At 38.9% G+C, this 22,542-nt stretch overlaps 1 protein-coding gene across 1 annotated transcript in view; it reads left to right on the forward strand.

Annotated features, from left to right (window-relative positions):
- Nucleotides 1-269: 269 nt before the first annotated feature.
- LOC116862911 (S1 RNA-binding domain-containing protein 1) overlaps nt 270-22,542 on the forward strand; it is a gene marked incomplete at its 5' end in the record, with an annotated part of 105,980 nt that continues 83,707 nt past the window's right edge. Inside the window, 5 exons of the mRNA XM_032850365.1 lie at nt 270-450; nt 7,005-7,370; nt 16,839-17,005; nt 20,638-20,755; nt 22,222-22,360. Coding sequence (XP_032706256.1) covers nt 270-450; nt 7,005-7,370; nt 16,839-17,005; nt 20,638-20,755; nt 22,222-22,360 — 971 coding nt within the window. The remainder of the gene's footprint in view (nt 451-7,004; nt 7,371-16,838; nt 17,006-20,637; nt 20,756-22,221; nt 22,361-22,542) is intronic.

Raw genomic sequence — 22,542 nt, forward strand, 5'->3', positions numbered from 1 at the left:
CACGCCCATGCTGGGTGAGTGAGGGGGGAATAGAGAGACCTGTGACTCATAGCATATCAGGGGCTATTTTTACTTTGGTCCTCCATCAACTCTTGTTTTAGTACTTAGCTGTATCTGTTCATAGCCTGTGCTCACATCACTGCATTTTGTATTAAACACCTCCTACCTCCTACCTCCTACTTTTTATTTTCTTTCAAGAAGCATGTCTCTCTTGCCTTTGACATTTGGCTTCATTTTTCCTAGAGATTTTTCTGTCAATTTACTTCTAGATCATCTGCTTCTGAAGAAGATGACAAGGAAGATAGTGTGTGGGAGCCCCAAAAGAAAGTCGTCAGAAGTCGCAAGCAGCCTGTTCCCAAAGAATCCAAACCAAAGAGGGTGCCACGGGTAAAGAAGACCACACTACAGATCCGCGATGGCTCAGAAGGCATGGCTGTTAAGGAGGAGCTGGTAGGCGCTTTAGTTGGGTAAAGGGAACACTGTAGTGCCTTCCTAATTGGTGATGCTACTTTCTCCTTACAGAGAGCAGGACAGAGTAGGTAGTTGACAAAAGTACAGGGCAGTGGCATTCTCTACCATGGGCTCTAGTAGTATTTATCGTTAGACTCACTGTGTTCGAAGGGAAAGAATATTTGTCAACTGACATATTGATGTATTTTGCTATAAGCAAATGCTGTATCTATACAAATCTGGATTAAAACACAACAACAACAACAACAACAACAATAAATTATAGGCTTTGTTGCATTACAAAGAGTTGTGCATTTCCAAAATTATTCTCTGTGGTATTCCTTTAAGAAACTGCTTCCATGGTACATTTGAAATAATACTCTTTTAATATGGTTTAGAAGCCTGACTTTTCAGGGACACATTTATTGTGTACAGTAGAGGACATTATATCGTACCTTGCTCTGCTCTTAGGGCTTTTATTTAAATCAGTCTTTCTCTTGTTATCCAGTACTTCTGTTTCTTCATCTTTATATACAAGCTTCTTACTGAACACATTTGAATGGGTGAGCAGGCTTTACCTAGAGCTGAGAAAGTATTGACTTCTATTATCTTATTGGCAAAATTTGGAGGTTTTTCATTAAGCGTGGTATGGTTGCACCTAAAAGTAGCTTGATTGCCTAACTTACGAAATATCTCTTAGTTCCGTGGTTTTTGGCATTAGGACCATAAAACCCTTGAGAATCTGATAAAAGTTATGAACCCTCTCTTCAGCAGAATGTACACATGCCTAGCTCCTAAATACTAACATATAGCTCAAGAAGGTATAGCTTAAGAACCCTTGTCATGGTGATTTCTTGATCCTTCCAGTGATGCTCAGTTATATGTGTATAAAAAAGAATTAGAATAGAAACTCTTTCACTTAAGAAACATTCTGGGGGGTTTTTAGAATTTCTTTCAGAATTGCCAAAATTCACACATTTTATACCTTAGCAAAAGCACATTGAGCATGTTAGAAGACTTTATTCCATTAGGTTTGGCGCTCTGATCTGCTGTAGCCACCACCGAACAAGATAATTGAAAACCTTATTTTGGGTAGAATGAGAATCAGTAGCCTCCTTTTAACTTTATTTTTAGCAAACATCACAGACAAAATTAATTGTTAGTCTCTTCCTCTCTATGTTGCTGGCATTTACCAACCTACTCGCCACACTGGTCACTGAAGACATTTGCTCAGCTCCATTTCTTATCTCCTCTCTGCCACTTTGTGCTGTTGTTCTTCGTGATTTCTCCTCCACTGGGATGCATTCCCTGATGCCTTTGTTCTTCGACCTCCTCATCTCCAGGGACCGTGTCTTCTTCTCTGCCTTTACCACCCCTCTCGTGAGCTCAGCCTGAATCTTGCCATCATCAGAAACTGTGCTATTGTCATTCCTTTCCAAGCATCCTGTGTTCGGAGCACCATCTCACCATTTCCTGTTCTCCTAGTTCACTGTTCAGGTGCCATCACGGCCACACTTTTATAGCCTTGTCACATCTTCTCCTTGGTAGCTCTCAACCCGGGGAGCTTGAAAAAATGCCCCTGTCCTAGATCATTTAAATCTGGAGAGAATCCTGAGGGTGGGGATGGGCCCAGGCCTCAGCGGTATTGTTTGCCTGAAGTTCCTCAGGTGACTTCTGTGGACAGCGGGGGCTGAGGGCTACGACCCAGTCCTTGGACTGTAGTGCTTCCCCAGATCTGCTTCATGGATCACCATCAGTCAGCCCTTTTCTTTTCCTACCCTACCTAGTCTTGACCACATAACCTCTCACTTAAACCACTTTTTATTAGTCTCACCAGTTTTGCCCTTCTTTCCTTCAGTCGCCCACGGCTGATCAGACCTGACACGGGGTGACCCGTTGCCTCTGCTCTGCCAGCACAGAGCAGCTGACTCTTGCTGAAACAACCTTGACCTAATTTGTTTTTCTTTATATTCATAATCTCAGACCTCAAAATTACACTAAAAATACCTGGTAGACCCATTTTTTTCCTCCGGCGGATTTGTTTTTCCAGTTTTTTCTTGTTTCTTAAACTTCTAAATTCCTTTCTCCCTCTCAGCTGATGACATTGCTTTTTACATACTTAAAAATTCATGAAGCTCCTCATTATCTCACAACCAGGCTAGCTATATTTGCGTTTTACGGTGGAGGAAATGTCATCCCCCCCCGTCCAGGATTAGTCCCACCAGTGGGCTGTCATTGCTGTCCCCTCTTGCTCAAGGTCTGTGTGTCTTTAGTCATCCCCTTTCTTTTCTCTCGTCAACTTTTCTTCCAGTGGCTCAATTACTAAAGAGTATGAAAATGCTCTTTTAAATCTAATTTTTAAGAAGCCTCCCTTCAACTCCTTATCCCTCTCCAGTTATCTGTCGAGCTCACACAGTACAACACAAGCCAGGGCCAAGGCCTGCTGACTGATTTGACTGGAAAAGACACAATGAGCCACTTTTTTGCTTTAGACAGTTGACTGCTTTCAGAGATGGCAAAAAGAAGAATAGTCAAATTCTTCTTGGAGTCTTGGGTTTAGTCATAGGCTACATAATAACCATGTGGAGTGTTAAGGCTGATTAAAAAAAAAAACAGTGAGGGCAGAAGAAAATGAACTTTGATTATTCAGTCTGCCAAAGATTCAGGTTGAACATAAGGAAGAAAAATGTTCTCATGGAGGCTTACTAAACTTGAGATAGTTATAGAATCTTAGAAGCTTCATAAAATGGAGAGATATTTCCCTATGTTTTCAATAGTTTAGATCTACCTTTTTCAAACTTTTGGTCTTTGAACCCCTTTATACTCTTAAAACTTACTGAGGAACCCAAGGAACTTTTGGTTATGTGGGTTACTGATACTAATATTTACCATATAAAAGTTGAAAATGAGAAATTAAAATATTGATGAATTTTTTTAAAAACCTATTACATGTTAATGTAGCTAAATTTTATTTTAATGAAAAATAAGTATATATTTTCCCAACCAACAACAAAAAAAATTAGTGAGAAGAATGACATTGTTTACATTTTTGCATATGTCTTTAATGTCTTATTTGACTTACTAGAATATAACTGAAATGTAAAAACAAAACCTGCTTCCACACAGATATGTCTTTGCAAAAGGGAGATGCATTTTAAAAGCTTATGTGATGCGGTACCAAAATTCAGTGAGTGGTAGTTTCTTAAAAGTTTGTTTCATTGTGAAATCTGAAACCATGTTAATGAACTTCTTGTACTCTACTACATTAAAATCCATGGGTTCGTGTTATTTGAATGGGTCTTTTACCCATGCATGATTTTGTGACATATATTGATCATTTGGAAAATACCGGTTCACTGATTTATGGAGATCTTGCGGATTTTTATCATCTTTCATTACCTGGTGTCAAAAAACCACATTTGTTAGTATAACCTCCAGTCTCATCACAGTGTTGGGAAGCTGTCAAGTTCAGAGAGGATACAATTTCCAAAATTCTAATTTTCACTATTAAAGCCTGAAATTTACTGTTAGTTGCAAATGTCAGGTGTTTCCTTCAGGTGACAGTCACAGGTCATTTCTGGAAAAGTGTCCCAAGTCTGAATAACCATAGTTTTGTCAGTAATTATTTCAAGTAAAAATGCCTCTTTTTGGAAAAAGAAGCTGGTTCAGTTCACAACTGAAATGGTGCATGTGAGGTTTTGTTTGAGATGACCACTGCACATCTGTATGCCTTGGCGTGCAGCTTAAGTGTTCTATGTGTACTCACCATTCCAGCATGGAGTATTAAAAAGGTGTGTTTTCAAGGACTGAAACTATAAAAGTCAATAGTTTTTATTTATTTGTTTATTTATTTAATTTATTTTAATGTAGGCTCCACGCTCAGTGTAGGGCTTGAACACACCACTCTGAGGTCAAGAGGCATGTTCTCTACCAACTGAGCAAGCCAGGCACCCCTAAAAATGAGTAATTTTTAACTGCATTGTTAAGTGAAACTCACATCGTTTTACTCTAAGAGTGTGGCGGTGAAGGGAACAGTGACTTGGCCTTATTATGAATAGAGTGTGGCCTTGCAGAGCCCCTGAAAGGCTCTGCGGACAACACTGAGAAACAATAGGTAAATCTTGCCTGAAGACTCCAGAGAGGGTACCTTTCAAGTGTCTTTATGATTGTTGACTTTTCTTATTTTTCTCTCGGTCGTTGTACTTATTCTTCATTTCTTTGTCTAATTCCTTCTCTCTCTCCTAGGAGGTAGTCTAGATACGGTAGCAGTGGTACTGATGGTGGGATCTGCAGATGTTTTTGTGCTTCCTGTCAGCCAGGCAACATGCTTCACACTACGGCTGTGTGAACTTACTCAGTTCTCACCACCACCCCTCGAGGCGTGTGCTATTACCATCCTGATTTTATAGATGAGAAAGCCACAGCAAGAAATGTGAAGTGATTTGCTCATGGGTAATAGATAGTATGTGATGGAACTGGTTTCTAAGTTAGTGACATGATTTTGTCAGCATTTCAGAAACCGAAACATCTCTCGTGGGTGGTTTTACCTCAGCTGTGCTCGTAAGAGGGGTGTGCAAAACCAGAGTATTGATTTAATAATTAACGATTTGATATAATAATCACAAGGACATGAAATTTTTCTGACTGGTATTGTCTCTCCTCAGAGGCTGAAGTAAGTAGGCACTTAAATAAGAATCCGAGATTTACTCTATGAGCATGGATCCAGATTGGGAGAATTAGATAAATCCATTCTTTCAGATTTATTGAATGCCTCCTGTGGTCTAGGCCTTATGTTTGTCACAAGGACATCAGATGTTTTAAATGCTCGAATCTAAGGTCGTGTGATGGATTCATCTCAGGAGGGCTGTCTTACCATTGCGACCAAAATACTCAGAGTCTGTTTGCTAAGCTATCCTCTTCCTTTTACATTGCTTAGAAGAATGCTGATCATATTTGCTTTTTTACAATTCCTCTTGTTCTGCCCCTCTATGGTTGCAGCCCTCTGTATGGCTGACACCTTTCTTTTACTGTATCAAGTCATTTGATCAAGTTACTATCAACTCTTACGAACCTATGCGTCATTCTATTTTTATATCTCTGCTCTTATCCATTATGTTTCAGCTAAAAATGTAATACTCAGAGGGTTTCTAATGTACATCATCTCCAGGTTAGGTGGTGGTGGGTGAGTTTAAGGATGGGGAGGGATGTTGTAGTTCACAGTATTTTCAGTAGTCAGTAATTCTGGAAAAATACTTGATAGGAGAGAAAATTGAATTTTTGACTAAAAAATAGTTTGGGAGTAATTCTTTTAGTTGAGTTGGCACCATCAATGTCTATTTAGGTAACCAGAAACAGGCCGGCCTGTGAAACTGTGAACTCCATGCAGGTAGGGTCTTTTATGTTATTTATCACTCCAGTGCTGAAATGAATGCCAACTGTCATTCCTTCACACCTGAGCTGTTGCAAAGGCTGGGGGTGGTGGAGAGAGTGGCTCCTGGACACTAGTGTGGACTACTGTGTAGATTCCTCCTTAAAAAAATGCCTGACACCACTCTGCTGTCACGCTGTTTTCTGTTCCTAGTGTTCTGCATAAATTGGTGGCAGGTTTAGCCTGCTGTGTTTCCTGAGTATGCTAGTGTTACTTTTTTCCCCCAAAGGGTTGACTTTTGGTTGCAAGTTTTCTTTTTTATTTTTAAAAGATTTTATTCATTTATTTATTTGACAGTGAGAGACAGTGAAAGAGGGAAGGCAAGCAGGGGAAGTGAGAGAGGAAGAAGCAAGCTCCCCGCTGAGCGGGGATCCTGATGCAGGGCTCCATCCCAGGACCCTGGGATCATGACCTGAGCTGACGGCAGATACTTAATGACTGAGCCACCCAGGCGCCCCTCATTGCAAGTTTTAAATCTTGGTTTTTTTTCTAGCTTCCATAAACTTATCCTTTACTCATTTTTAAAAAATGAGACATTTTATTTCTAGATAATTATAGATTCACATGCAGTTGTAAAATATAATCCAGAGATTGTTGTACCCTTTAATTTCTTCCAACCGTTACATTTTACAAAACTGTAGTAAACTATCATAACCAGGATATTTACATTGACAAAATCCAGGGACCTTATGAGATTTCTCCAGTTTTTTTTGTATTCATTTATTTGTGTATTTCTGTATGTTTAGTTCTGTACAATTTTATCACCTGTATGCGTATGTGTATCCACCATCCAGAATGGTTCCATCACCACAAGCATCCCTAGTACTGCCTAGTATTTGCCTTTTTGTAGCCACACCTACCTCCCTTCGGACCCTTACCCCCCATCTCTGACCCTCCAGTAATCACTAATTTTTTCGGGAATGCTAAATAAAGCATTAATCATTAATGTTATGTAAATTTTAAAGTATGTAACTTTTTGCAATTGCCTTTTTCTCATTCAACATAATTTCCTTGAGGTTCTTCCACGTAATTGTGTGTATCAGTAATTTTTTTATTCCTGAATAATATTCCAGGATATTTAGTTTTTATCTTTTAATTTTCATGTTTTCTGTTTGTGGTTTGATAGAATAACTCTGTGGCTATTGCTGATGTTGATTTGGAAGACAGAAAAAATAAATTGGATAGCACGAAGACTCTGAAACCAGCAAAGACAAAACGGAAGAATTCAGCTCAGTCATCTTTGGGTCAGAGGACCAAAAAGCTGAAAGTTGATGAAGAAACCGACATGGCCAACCGTACAGAGACGCCATCCACGAGCACCGTGTGGGAAAGTGTGTGTAAGAAGGAAGAGAATGAAGATGACTTTACATTTGGTCAGTCCCCTTTAAAGAAAGTGAAGACTGAAGCATGTCCTCAGGGGCAGCCTGTGAGGTTTCCAGCAAATACCAACAGCATTAAAGAGGAGGTGGAAATGAACTGGGACATAGTACAGGTATGTGCAGTCATTTAGTTCGTGGGGTTCCTTTCTTTTTGATTAGGATAAGAATGGCATTGGCTAAGAAAGGGTTGGGAATTTTCAGGTCTCTTTTCAGTTTTTCTAGTGATTTCTGGAGGCTTTGGCCACTGATTCTTATCCTAGGTATGTGTTTCATTTTATAGCTCATCATCATCAGCTCTTGAGCTAAGAGCTGTGACCTCAGGCAGGGTGGGTTTCTGCCGTGGTGTTTGGGTGAACATGCACTGTATAGAGATCTTGCACCAACAGACCAGGCCCTCGTAAGTTCATTGTGAAGAATTTGTTTTGAACTTGGACTGTTTTTCCCGATCAAAGTAGTGTGAGTGATTAGGACATTGACCATTAGTACAGCTCCGATTCTTAATGTGATCTTATAATATACTGTGAACAGGGTCTAGAAATTTCTTAGGAAAAATCTAGCTGAATTCCAACTTGAGCTGCCTTGGATTTCTCCCAGTTTCTTGTTTGGCTTTGGGGATGGCAGAGAAGACCTGAAGAGTGACTTTTAAATGGTGATTCTCAACTTCTGTCTGTGCCAACACACTCTGGGGACATTTCACACTTAATTATGGTAGTGCCCTTCAGGGCAGATGCGAATGACCTCCCTCCCTCTTGTCTGTTTCATGGTGATTCTGATGGGTACTTCTTCCCCTTCTGTGAATTACTGCTCTAGAGCCCAGGGCCTAGGCTTGCTCCAGCTGCTACTTCTCAGTCTGGGATTAGCTGTGTGTTAACATTTTACTTCAGAGGAATTTTTTCCCCCGTGTTGTCTCTTCTGTTACCTGTTAGTAGGACATCACCGGTAACTTTTATTTTTGAATTTTCTCTTCTCTGGCCGACTAAGGAGTAGAATGTTGCCTCAGAGTTTTCTTCTCATCCTTGTTCCTGAACTAAACAGTCCAAAGTTTCTTGGAGAAACAGTATATCATTAGGCTCCTTTCTGTACCATCGTTTTCTTTATTCACTTAGGCCTACAAGGACATGTTTTACTTTTTTTGTGTTTTCTCCCTATCCCCACCCCCTAAAAGGACATGTTTTAAAAGAATGGTCATGGACCACCTGCATCAGATTCACCTGCAGGCTTTCTTGAAAGGCAGACCCCTTGCTTAGTTCCAGTCCAGACTCAGAGGGGCAGGTGGGTGTTTCCCATTTCCCTTTCTTTTCACTAAGACTTAGAAGCTGATGTCTCTACTATTGACATAAATCTGCTTCTAATCTTGGACAGGCAGCAAGAAGGAGGGAAGAAGGTTTCAGAGACCACGAAATCTCTTGAAATACAGAGATAAGTTCTTCAAGGTTAAGGGCGGCTTACCCTATGACACTTTGCTTCACACCCATCCCCTAAGCTGAGTAACAGAGAAAGAGATGAAAATGGTCCTGCCTTAGCCCATTATCTCTTAATTATAAGTGATAGAAACATACTTCTAATGATTTGAAGCAGGAAAGAGTTTATTACCAAGGACATGGGGTCTTTCAAAGAATGGAAGGGACAAAGTGTGATCAAGTCTCCCAAAGGCCTTGAACCAGAAATTGGAAAACCGTGAGGATTCGAGGAAGGCTATTTCTCAGTTTTCTCTTTCTTTTCAGTTCCAAGTATTGTTTTCTCCTCCTCCTCCTTATTGGAAGTGATTTTTTGACAGTTCAAACAGGACTGCTCTTGGGATCTGGCACTCCTTGCTTGTGAGTTGGGAGAAATGACTGCTACAACTTCCACCTTCACCAGGCACCCTGACAACTAGTAAGCTCAGCATTTTCGGATGGCTTTAGGGGTTGCCTGGGAAACTTTAGGTGTGATTTGCATTTGGGTTTTTTTTGTTTAACCAGCTACAGTCTTCCTTGTCCAACATTCAGTTATTTTTTCAGACAGTTCTTGTGGTATATGTGGATTTCTTTTTCTTTCCTTTCTCATTCTTCCATAAACAGCAAAGAATACTTTTATCTTGGCACTGCATTCCTGCTTCCAAACATGGTTGACAGCAGTGGCAGGTGGCAGGTGGTAGGGGAGAGGAGACAGAAGAATGAGAGTCACCAGTGCTGAGTCCGACAGTCAGGAAGGCCTTGACCCTTTGGATGAGGATTAGACTCATTGAAATGCCTGTGATATGTGTATATGTGGCCAAGTTCTTTGGGGAAATACTGAAAGATACCTAGTTAATAAGGTATTGTCAATGGAAATTAATTGTATAGAGATTATTAATCATTACTAATTGATCATGTGGGAGATGTCATTTCTATTTCCTTCATTTTGTGTGCAGTTCCCCATATCTGCTGTCCACCATGGGGTCATGATCCTTTGTTTTTTCCCTTCACGGTGTATTTCTCAACTCTGAAAATTCAGCTGCTTTTTCAGGAACATCACCATCTTGTTTGGGGAGAGAAAACTGCATTGCCAATACTTAAGTACTTAAGTTACTTATAGACTTTATGTGTAAACATACTTTGTGTCCATTTCTTACTCAGAAACAGGGATTTCCAGATCCCTTTGAGCAGACACAACCTATTCTTCAGCCCTTTTCCCCAAACTGCAAATGTGTGGTCGCGATCCGAAATAGTTTTTGTTAAAGAACATTGTATAATTATGCAAATGTGATATAAATACCGTGACCTTTTTTAGAATTTGAAGAGGTGACTAGCTACAACCAGTTTTTGAGAAAATTAAATGCTTCAAAATGGTGATTGCTATTAGAGTCTCTTTATTTTGAGGGGGCTGGGAGTAAGAAGTGGAGTAGCCACATATGTTAGTAAGGTTTGCCAGATTAGAGAGGAAAAGCAAGCCAAACTCTCTTTATTAGCTATATTTCTTGCAAGAGATGATGGGAAATGGTGTGGGTGAAGAAGACCAGGGGATGACAAAATTAGGGAAAGAAGTGGGACTGCAAGGAGGTGAGTATGTCTGAGCTGGCTTTCTCACTGCAGGTCTGCATGTAAGCACACACCATCCATTAGGTTACCTGTTTGTTCCAGGAGTGATTAAGTGAAACAATTGCATTAGCTCTTTTTGTTTTTATGATTTAGCCGGTATTTGTTATGGGCTTTAAAACACATCTGTTTTTTTTTTTTTAATGATTTTATTTATTTGTCAGAGAGAGAGAGGGAGCACAAGCAGGGGGAGAGGCAGGCAGAGAGAAAAGCAGGCTCCCCGCTGAGCAGGGAGCCTCATGATGTGCGACTCAGTCCAAGGCTCTGGGATCATGACCTGAGCCTAAGGCAGACACTTAACTAACTGAGCCACCCAGGCATCCCCCCCCAAAAAATCTATTTTTTTTTAAGATTTTTATTTATTTATTTGACAGAGAGAGAGAGATCCCAGGTAGGCAGAGCAGCAGGCAGAGAGAGAGGGGAAAGCAGGCTCCCTGCTGAGCAGAGAGCCTGATGCGGGGCTTGATCCCAGGACCCTGAGATCCCGACCTGAGCCGAAGGCAGTGGCTTAACCCACTGAGCCACCCAGGTGCCCCCAAAAATCTATTTTTGAGGTATATATACTTCTACTTTGAAGTATATATGCTATTTTGGAGTATATATAGCTTATTAATGTTCAAAAGTAACAAGCTTCCAGATGAAAAAACAGAACCTGATCAGCACCCTATAATCCCCTTTATATGGTTTTCCAGTCTCCTGTCCCCTTTCCTTTAACCACTTGTTTAACTTCTAACAGCATAGTTTTTCCTTTTGCAGTCTTTAAGGAAGCTTCTGCATGTGATAAGATAATTAATATAATAAAATAAATAGGCAGGGGTAAAGAGAACAGCAGGAATCAAAAACTTTTGAGAAAGGAGGTGTCGAACTGCTGATTGGGGAATGATTTTGAGTAGAGAGTTCTATCTTTCAGTTCTACTCATTAGAGTAGAATTTAATATAATTTTAGTTCTATTAAAATATAGGTGCTGCCAGGATGATTAAGGCTATAGTTTGTTGATACTCAGATACTTTCTTTTTTTAACTGAGGGAACTGGGATATAGAGGAGTAAATCTCAGGACACTTTGGGAGAAGTCCATTTTGTTGCAAGTTTTAGACACCAGAGGGCAGTATGAAGGCATGTTTCATCTGCAGTGGGATTCAAGAAGAGAAGTGAGGTTATTGTCTAACCTGTATTTTTGCCTGAAAAAAAAGTCATCTTGCTTTGCACACAAATCAGATTTTTTAAAAAGTAATGTAACTTGTGGTCCTTTGGGCAATTTACTTAACTTTTGGGGGCCTTAGTTTTTCTATCTATAAAATGGGAGTAATAATAACCTAGGCTCGTATAATTTGAGTTAATACTGAATATGTGAAGTGTGGAACACAGTAATCTCTATACAGGTGTTAGCTTCAAGCAACAGTCACAACAAGTGCCTCTCTTATTTAAGTGTTAGGGTTGAAAAAAGTCTTGAGACTGCCTTCCTTTTTACTTTACTCTCATTCCTAACCAGTTAACTGCAAATATTATTAAAGTAATAAATGAAAATCATTTAAAAGTAAAAACTGTAGTAGTTCTCTGCCTTACTCTTACACATCCCTAAAGTTTGATCTCTGCTTTTTTATGTCTTTGTTGTTTGCCTCATTTTTCTAGGCCCTACGCCAGAGGCGGTTCTTCAGTGGATCTGGGTGGGGCTCAATAATTTGCATTTCTGACAAGTTCCCAGGTGACGCTTATGTTACTGGTTTGGGGACTACACTTGTGAGACACTTTCTCTAGTCCACAGAGCTCATTGACTTGTAAAATGTCACAGGGAGGTTGACTCAATAGCTAAAATAAAGTAATGAGCAAATCATAACTGAGTGGCTTAATACTGAGTATAGAATAAAGCTCAAAGTCTACATGGAATTCACCATCTAGCTCTATCCACCTTTCCATTTCTCACCTCATCTCAATACCCCTTGTACGTTTTAGCATTGCTGAACTTACAGCAACTTAAAAAGTGTGCAGTGGTTTCTCATCAGTGTTTTTTTTAACTAATTAACTTATTTAAATTTTTTAAATTAACATATAATGTATTATTAGCCCCAGGGGTACAGGTCTGTGAATCGCCAGGTTTACATACTTCACAGCGTTCACCATAGCACATACCCTCCCCAATGTCCATAACCCCACCCCTCCCTCAACCCCCCTCCCCCCGCAAACCTACGTTTGTTTTGTGAGATTAAGAGTCACTTATGGTTTGTCTCCCTCCCAATCCCATCTTGTTTCATTTATTCTTTTCCTACCCCCCAACCCCCTCCCACATTGCATCTCCACTTCCTCATATCAGGGAGATCATATGATCGTTGTCTTTCTCTGATTGACTTATCTCGCTCAGCATATATATATATACATATATATATACACACACACACATATATATGTATATATATATACACACACACATATATACACACAATGGAATACTATGCAGCCATCAAAAGAAATGAAATCTTGCCATTTGCTACGATGTGGATGGAACTAGAGGGTATTATGCTGAACGAAATAACTCATGAGTGTTTTTTGATATGCTGTTCTTTCTTCATGGAATTCCTGCCCCTATTTGGCTGCCTGGAAATACCTTCATTGTCTTTGTTGCTTTTCCATCGCTGCAGAATTAGATGTTTCTACCTCCCATGTGCTCTTGAAATAATCTATAGAAACAATCTATGTGCTTGTTGCAAGAGTACAGATCACAATATATTTTAACTACTTGTCTGTCTTCTTTCTAGCTTGTAAGCTCCTTGGAAAGAGGGACTTGGCATTTTACGTTTTGTTTTCACTGGCTTGGTATGGTTATTGGCATATAATATGAGCTATATTGGCATATAATGTGTCAAATAAACATTTGACTAAATTAAGACAGGGAATTGGATGATCTGGAGACCCAAAAGTATAGACTGCTTATATGGGGTTTTGTTGTCTTCAATTTCAAGGAGCAAATCTACATAAGCAGCGGCGTACACTCCCTTAACATATATGATGCTTCTGGATTTGTTAGGACCACATATGACCCACATGTGGACCTTGGGCTATGTTTGAGCCCCTTTCAGTTAACAATAGCTGAGATAGTTTAGGCTGGTGGGAACCAATGGGTTTCTCTAACAATCACACAGTTCCAAAATGATGAGCATTTTGATCATTTTCATTTTTCATATCTGTCTTTTAGAATCTGGCCTGTCTTTCAAGGGCCAGTTGAAATGCTACTCCTGTAAGAAGCCTTCCTTGATTACCCCTGCGGGACCTTTCTCTTCCCTGAAAACAGTGTATCACTGGCACATCCTGTTTTATTTGTATTTATTTGCATTAACATTTACTTTCCCTTCTAGATTGTTTACTCCTATAAGACACTGCAATTTGGAACCACACTTAGGAAAATATTTTAAAACTATGCCATGGTGGTTGAACTTTTACCAGTATGTAGATAAAAGTTATTGGAGCTTCTGTTCAGAAGAAGAAAAAGAGAAAAAATACCTGATTTATTATATCTGTGTTTTAGAAACATAGTCAACAGTAATGCAGAGAGGCTGGGTGGAAAGCATAGAAAACAGAACTGCTCTGTGGTTCAGATAAAAAATGATATTAGCAGAAAGGGAACTTGAAGGGAAAGAACAGACATTTTAGAAATGCAGTTTGCTTCCTTAATGATAATTTATATGGTCATGATAGGGAGCTCACAGTGATACTGAGGACATCGACTAGAATGCTTTTTGGTTGCAGTAAGAGAAAACCCGTCTCAAACTAGCTTACACAATGAAGGTGATTTCTTGACCTCTGTAACAGGAAAAGTTTGATCAGTGCACTGAAACAGTCTTTCCATGATTCTCTTAGTACTGCCATTCTCAGCTTTAAGAGTCTATGTGTATAAACCATGTTTCTCTAGAAGAAACTGTACCTGGGTCCAGAGTTTCAACCCAAACCTTGAACTTCATGCTGACTGGACCAATCTTTCTGGCCACACTCTGGCTATTATATATAAAACAGTTGGATACTGAAAAAAATGCTGTGGAGGTAGAGTTCAGGTTAAGTTCTTTCAAGGTGCATAGCTAATACATAGTGGGAAGGTGGTGTTGGAGGAGATAGCCATAATATTCCTGAGAATTTCTGTTGTAGAAGACAATGTTAGTTGGAATAAGAAATAGGAAGAGGTACAGGTTTGAGAAAATACTAATGAGTCTGATTTTATAGGGGTCAGGGAAAATTACAAGCAAGAGCAGCATTTCTGGATGAGAGAGCAACTTCAGAAGGTCTCTAAAGAGGGAAACAACTGGGCTTGTTCTAGGAAATAAGATAAAGTCATTGGGACTGGCTTCTTTTTCTTCTTCTTCTTCTTTTTTTTAAATTTTATTTATTTAACTGACAGCACAAGCAGGGGGAGCAGCAGTGGGAGAGGGAGAATCAGGCTCCCCACTGAGCAGAGAGTTCAGTGTGGGGCTCAATCCCAGGACCCCAGGATCATGACCTGAGCTGAAGGCAGATGCTTAATCAACTGAGCCACCCAGGCCACGCCCACTGGGTCAGGCTTCTAATGAGAGGAGGATTAGATAAGATGAGGTTGGCAGTAGGCTGATGTCTTTGGGTCATGGTAAGGAGTTTAGATTCTAAGTGCAATGGGAAATCATTGAAAGGTTTTAACTAGTTAAGTGACATGATTCAGTATATATTTTATCTTTTTTTTTAAAGATTTATTTATTTGAGAGAGTGCACACACGTGTGCATGCAGGCGGGATGGGGGGAGGGGCACTGAGGGAGAGGGACAAAGACAACCTTAGGCAGACTTACCGCTGAGCGTGGAGCCCGATGGGCATGGAGCGTGGGGCCCAAGCTCAGTCCCAAGATCCTAAGATCATGACCTGAGCTGAAATCAAGGGTTGTAACCCACTGAGCCACATAAGCACCCCCCAATATACATTTTAAAAAGATAATTCTTGTTGGTTTATGAAGACTGGAATAGATGGGATTGGAATGGGTGCAAGAATAGTTACAGGCTGTTGAGTAATCCTTGCTTGAACTAGACAGGTGTGGGGAGGAAGAAATGAAGAACAGTAATAGACTACAGAAATATTTTGTAGTTAGAGTTAATTAGTTCTTACGATAGAGCAGATTAAGAATTGAAGGAAACAAAAGGATTAGACTCTTAGTTTTGTGGCTTGAATTACTGTTTGGACATAATAAGGGGGAAAACTGGAGAAGGAATAAGTCTGAGAGGGAGATGACTTTGCAAAGCCAAGTTTGAGATGCCCATTATGTTTTCAAGAGAATATCGCAGGTAGTTGTCTAAATGAGTCTGGAGCTCATGTGAAAGAGAGCCAGGGCTGGAGATGTCAAGTTGGCGTTCTCACTCATCAGAGAGATGGTATTAATGCATCAAAATGTGGGAAGATGTGGGCCTCAGGATTTGAGATGGCTAGGAGAATGAGTACCCTCCCTCGATAATCTCTGGATTTCAGCTTCTTATTTCATCTGTAGTTTTGAAATTCATCCTGTTTTATATATTGACTTGATTTTGTTAATTAATTGATTCTGATAATTCTTTAAGTAACTTTTCTAGTTTTTTTTTCCCCCTTCCAATTTTGGCTGATCATGGGTATCAGGATTGAAATAATAATAAAATTTATGTCTTTTGTGCTGTACTCGAAAAATCTGCTTAGGTTTTGAGATCAGTTACTGAAATTGCCTTTCCTTCTTTCTCTTCTTCAGGCTGACTTCTCTAAACTTTTCTGCTTATGTGTACATTCTCCTGAAACCTATAGATTTGCTTTTTTAAAAATTAATTATTTTAAATATGCAGTATATGTGTATGATATGAAAATCGAAAGATACAGAAAAGTTTTCCTACCCTTACTCATCCATTACCTTTTCTGAAAGTAAGCCATGTTCCTAGGTCTCGTGAGTCATTCCGTTATCACTTCACATAAGATTAGTTGCATGGTATTCATTCTACTCTTATCATATCATGATTTATTTACCAGTTTCCTAGTATAGACTTAGGTTTTCGCTGATTTTTATTATGCTGGAAAAGGTTCTTCAAAAGATATCACTATAAATAGTATCATTTTCTAGGAGTATGAATATACCAGGATAAATTCCAGAGTGGAATTGCTGGGTCAAAGAGTTTATGCATTATAAATTTTGATAGATACGGCCAACTTGTTCTTCCTGCAGAGGTTATACCATTGCACTTTCTCACTAGCAGTGAGACAACACAGTGTCATGTGTTGACACTTGTCAACACAATGAGTTACCAACTCCTTGATCTTTGCTGCTAATCTTGAGAGGTGAAAAATGAGTCTTATTGAGTCCTGTAGAATTTGAATGATTACAGAGTGGCTTTGATTGGATTTTACTGAATTAATGAAATGATGGTTTTATGATTGTTAGTACATGTATGTATTTTTTCAAACCACCACAAGTGTTCCTAAGTGACTGAAGAACATTATTTGATTATATTTGAACCAGACATTATCATATAAATGTTTAAATCACTAAGTGTCCTTATTTGCAGGTTTTATCTGAGAGAACTAATATTGAACTTTGGGTTTGTGCCAACATTATTCGTCTCTTTAATGATGATAACACAATTCCCTTCATTATACGGTATCGAAAAGAGCTTATTAATAACCTCGATGCTGATTCCTTGAGAGAAGTTCGACAAACCTTGGAGGAGCTCCGGTAAGAAACCTGGGAAGGGAGGAGCCTACTATGAGTGGAAAGAGGCCTTGTGAGCCAGTGAGGAGAAACAGTGAGGAAGTGAATGACAGCATATTTCAACAGTCGCATTGTTTTGTCTTCTTGAATTATTGTAATTGAATGTAGTCGCCTTCTGACAGAGGAAGTCAGGTTCATTTTACTTCTTTAGGTGTGTACAGAGTCCCTCTGCTGGAGCATTTATGAATAGCTTGGGCACACATGAGCAAGAAGGAGGTTTGCCTTAAAAGTGTGTGCTTAAGAGTTTGACCTTCATATTCTCTCGTAGAAATAGTTGTGTGTAATGGCAAAGGAAGGAAACAGAAACAGAATCTTCCTCTTAATACTATGAAGTCCCTAAATGGCGAGCTTTTTCACAGTATAGAGTTTGGTGGCAAGTATGTATATTTCCTTTTTCTGATCTTTTAAAGAGCATGGTAATTTGATATTAGTGGGTTTTAAGTTTTGTATAGCTATAGAATGAAAAGCATCCTTTAAAAAATTATACCTCTGGACTTACTGTAATGACTCAGAAATAAGCATGCAAAGACTATAAGATTAACTGTATTTTTCAGTAGAGTTTATTTAAACATTCTTCACCATTCATGCATTTTTTGCATGTCTCGTACATGCCAAGCACTGTGTTGTTAATGTGTTTGTTCTTCAACTCTACGACAAGGATCTGATAAAAATTGGATAGAATCTTACCTTCAAGCCATTCTAAAAGTGCTAAAAGTTATTTTTTACAAGCAGCCTAATAATCTTGTTGGGTGGGAGGAACCTGCATGTCACTAGTATTTCTATATCTTTTGTTGAAGTTCTTTTAGTGCCAGGAGGATTAAAATGCTAATAAGTGGAGAGTTCTATTTCCTTGAGAGGCAAAATCAATTAGCCAGCTCAGAAGTAAATAACTAGCTAATCAAGTGGTTTCAGATTTAAGTCTTCCAGGCCCAAGTTAGTATAATAAAGCATCAAGGGATACAAACTAGAAATCCTAACTCCTAAGAGGGGAAGCATCTACTCCAGCCAATGACTGACATGTGGGCTTCTCCACGCAGTTTGCCAGCTTGTCCTATTTTTTTTCCCCCACAAAGAACCTGGTAATCTGAGTTTTTATATAAAAATTTTCAGGGCCAGGTGAAACCATCTACAGGCCACAAAATGAAGGCCAGTAGTTTACGAATTGGGAAGTAAACTTTCTGTTTGGTTGAAGGCAAGATAGTGAAGAAAATCTGAGGATTTGGGGATCTGAAATTGAGGAAAGTATCACAAACAAGGATAGTTTACTTTAAAAATTAAAGGTATTCTAATAATTTTTGGTTGTATGGGGGACAAATAGAAGCTTTATGTCAAGATTACTATTATTTCTTTTTCTGTTAATAAAAAAGCACTTCAGAAGTGTTCATTCCCTGGATATCTGTTAGTAGTGAAATACTTCAAATATTAGTGGAGGATATTTCTCTGAGTAAGTGGGGGCATTGACTGGGTCTTGGAAGATGTTTGTAGACCATGCAGAGATTTGGAAATGGGATATGGTCTCTATTTTTTTCTTTTTTTTTTTTAAAGATTTTATTTATTTATTTATTTGTCAGAGAGAGAGAAGGAGAGAGAGAGAGAGAGAGCGAGTGCACGGGAGAACACAAGCAGGCAGAGACAGAGAAAAAAGCAGGCTCCCCACTGAGCAAGGAGCCCGATGTGGGACTCGATCCCAGGACCCTGGGATCATGACCTGAGCCGAAGGCAGCGGCTTAACCAACAGAGCCACCCAGGCGTCCCTCTATTTTTTTCTTAAGCTCAACATTTTCTATAACTAGAGCATTGATTTTCAATCTTTTAATTGCTATCTGTAAAGGAGCAGTGAAACTAATGTAGTGGGTCATTACCATTTTAACAAAAATTAAATAGAGAATAGAAAATGTAAGAGTATGATTTATGTAGTAAAAGTAAATATTGTTTCATGAAAATATTTACCATATGCTTATGTAACTATTACATATATTTATGTTATGTTTCTATAACTTTATCTAAAATTATTTACATGTATATGTGTAGTAGGTTGCAAGGTGAAAAATTTTTTACTGAGGGTCACTATTAAAAATGTGAATAACAAAGGTTGATTATATATAGTAGGAAGAGCTTCCTATTTTCTCTAAAGATGCCTTTCCTCTTCCATATATGCAAGCCAGTAGGACACTGGCCTTTTGTCAAAATAACTGTGGTGGGCTTCAGCCCCTGAAAACGGTCTTGGACTGCCAGGAATGTAAAAGATACACAGGTTGTAATCTAAGTACTGCATATGCTTCCTATTTAATTTACAATCTTTTTTTTCTTTTCTGTAAGTAGATTTAATTTTTTTCTTATCAATCATTTCTAATAATCTATATTTTCATCTAACTTTTTCCCATCATTTTAGCAGTTCCAATTAGGCAGATGCTGTAAGTAGTAACAGGTATCAAAATAAGATGAGAGGCATTAGATATAACGATAGGATTTGTATTCATAGTACAAAATCATCATAAAATGGTGGTATGACTGTGCCCTTGCTCCTGCCCATGCATTGATTCCTGGAATCAGCTTTTTTTTGTGAAATCCTGGCTCTCTCCATTGGAGAATGGTATTTTGAAACCAGGTATGGGTGCTAGGTTTGCTGGTCCTGAGTGGTGATACCCAGTAGCAATGAGCACATCTAGCACCCATAACTTGGTTTCTATGTACTATTCACCTGATTCCAGGGCTGGGGCAAGGAAAGTAAAAGCCTGGAATATTGGGTGCCAGAGAATAAGGAAGTGCTCTAAGAATGATGGGGATATGTTAGAAGAACACAGAAACTAGCCTGGAGGGGTTACTTCCAGTCAAATTCAGAATAATTGAGCGTCAAAGTAAGTGTTCATAATGGATTATAACCATTAAATTAAAAACCCTGAGTTTGTGGTGATATAAATAAATCAGCAAATAAATTGAAAGTTTAATAAGGAGTGGGATAATTAAATAGTTTTCGAGTACCTTTCCAAAAAATACTTAATTATAAAGAAATAAAGTGGCTGCATGATAGAGAAACCCACAGACACTATCAGATGATCTAAGGTGATTAGTAATGTACAAGTGAAAACCATTTGCCCCCTAAAGTGAGGGGGTGATAAGAACACGGCATTACTTCTATAACATCAGAGAAACTCAAACTAGGACATTCTACAAAATAACTGGCCTGTAACATCTGAAGTATCAAAGCTTTGAAAATCAAAGGGACACTGAGGTACTGTTTTAGCTTGAAGGAGACCATAGACACATGGCAATTACATACAAGCCACTCTTAACAGAATTTGCTGTCAAGGACATTAATGAAACAGTTGGTGAAACTTGGGTGAGATCTGCGGATTAGAATATAATAATACATCTATATTCATTACCTCGTTTTGATGGCTATATTATGTAAGAGGAGATTCTTGTTTATAGAAAATATACACTAAAATATTTGGGTAATGGTAACTTATTCTTAAGTGGCTAGGAGGAGAAAAATGTTTTTAATCTCACCTACAACATTCCCGTAAGTTCGAGATAGCTCAAAAAGGAAGTTTTGACACATAAGTCTTGTATATTACAAAAGTTTTTATTTCCAGGGCTGTTGCAAAGAAGGTTCATAGTACAATCCATAAAATTAAGAAGGAGGGGAAGATGTCTGAGTGCTTGTTAAAAGCCTTGCTGAACTGTAAAACTTTTGAAGAACTAGAACATGTGGTAAGGAACTCTTTTAATGTTTTTTTTTTTTTTTTTAAGATTTTATTTATTTATTTGACAGAGAGACAGCAAAAGAGGGAACACAAGCAGGAGGAGTAGGAGAGGGAGGAGCAGGCTTCCTGCTAAGCATAGAGCCTGATGCGGGGCTCAATCCCAGGAACCCTGGGATCATGATCTGAGCTGAAGGCAGGTGCTTAACGACTGAGCCACCCAGGGTCCAGGGAACCCTTTTAATCTTTTTTTTTTTTTTTTAAGGATTATTTATTTATTTACTTATTTGAGGGACAGAGATCACAAGTAGGCAGAGAGGCAGGCTTGCTGCTGAGCACAGAGCCCAAGGCGGGGCTTGATCCCAGGACCCTGAGATCATGACCTGAGCCAAAGGCAGAGGCTTAACCCACTGAGCCACCCAGGTGCTCCTCTTCTAATCTTTTAATATAATACCTACCTAATTATATTATGATTTCGATCATTTTATAGTTAAATAAGATCTGGAAATAGAAAGCTAAAGGCATCAGCCATCATTATTTAATTCAATAAAGTGCTTATTCAGTAAATATCTATCAAATGCTTTTTTGTATGGTTTGCTAAGATAAATAATACAGACTTCTTGTCTCCAGGGCATTCTCAGTTGAGTGGGGAGACAAAGGAGTGTAGGTTATGGAATTGAGAATCCTAAAGGAGAGTGCTCAGCTGGAGGCCTAGCTGTGAGGGTCTTCAGCATGTAGTTGGTCTTTAGAACCATGAGAATGGAAGATTTCACTCTGGGAGAATTTGTGGATAACCAAGTCAGGATAGACCATTGAGGAACACTAACTTTTGAAGCATGGGTGGAGGAAGGGAGAACTGAAGAAGGAGACATGGAAAGAATGGTTAGGGAAATAGAAGAATCAGGAGTAATGACACCATGAAAAACTATAGGGAAGAGAGTCTGAGAAGAAGGTAATCATCATTTGTTAAGTAAATAAATGTAGCGGGAGATTTGGCAAGATAAGGACTGAAAAATGTATATTTGGTAAGTAGGGGATCATTGTGCCGCTTTGGGATACTGCTTTCAGCATGGTGTGAGGAGAGAAGCCCAATGGCTCAAGTTGAGGAGTGAATGTGTGTTAAGAAGTAGAAACATTATGTGTCGGTGGCTATTAGCTATTAGAGGAGCTCCCTTGGGTTGAGCAGAGGACCTTCTAGTCCTTATAATCCAGGCAGAGTTTTTAAGGTGAGTGACTACAAACAAATGACTAATGTGAAGTGAATAGAAAAGTGTAAAGAATCAGATAAGGAACGACCATCTTTGTTTAGCTGGTAGTCTCTGGTTAGTATTAATTCATCTCTGAAGGGAGAGGAAAGAGTTGAGAAAAGGATGTCTTTAGCATTCCCATCGTGTCTTCTAATTTTGTGTTTTAATTTTGACTTGCTTTTTAACTGAATGATATGGTATGTTTTTTTGACTTTTTTTCCCCTTCTAGTCAGCTCCATATAAAACTGGGAGCAAAGGCACAAAAGCCCAAAGAGCTAAGCAGTTGGGATTAGAAGGAGCAGCCAAGACATTGCTTGAGAATCCAGGGGAGCTCAATCTGCTATCTTACATTAGACCCAATGTGAAAGGTACCAGCTTTACTTCAAGAGATTATCCTTGTTTCTTTTTCTTTTTCCTTTTTTAATTTGAAAACTATGTCAAAAAAATTGTTTCATTATGTAATGACTATACAAGAGTATTATAGCACATAAGGAATAAATAGCTCTAATAAAATAAACCCCTGTATACCTCCTGCCACCATTCAGCTTCC

Source organism: Lontra canadensis, unplaced genomic scaffold (assembly GCF_010015895.1).
Source record: "Lontra canadensis isolate GAN:19392208 unplaced genomic scaffold, GSC_riverotter_1.0 scaffold376, whole genome shotgun sequence".
Classification (NCBI taxonomy): domain Eukaryota; kingdom Metazoa; phylum Chordata; class Mammalia; order Carnivora; family Mustelidae; genus Lontra; species Lontra canadensis.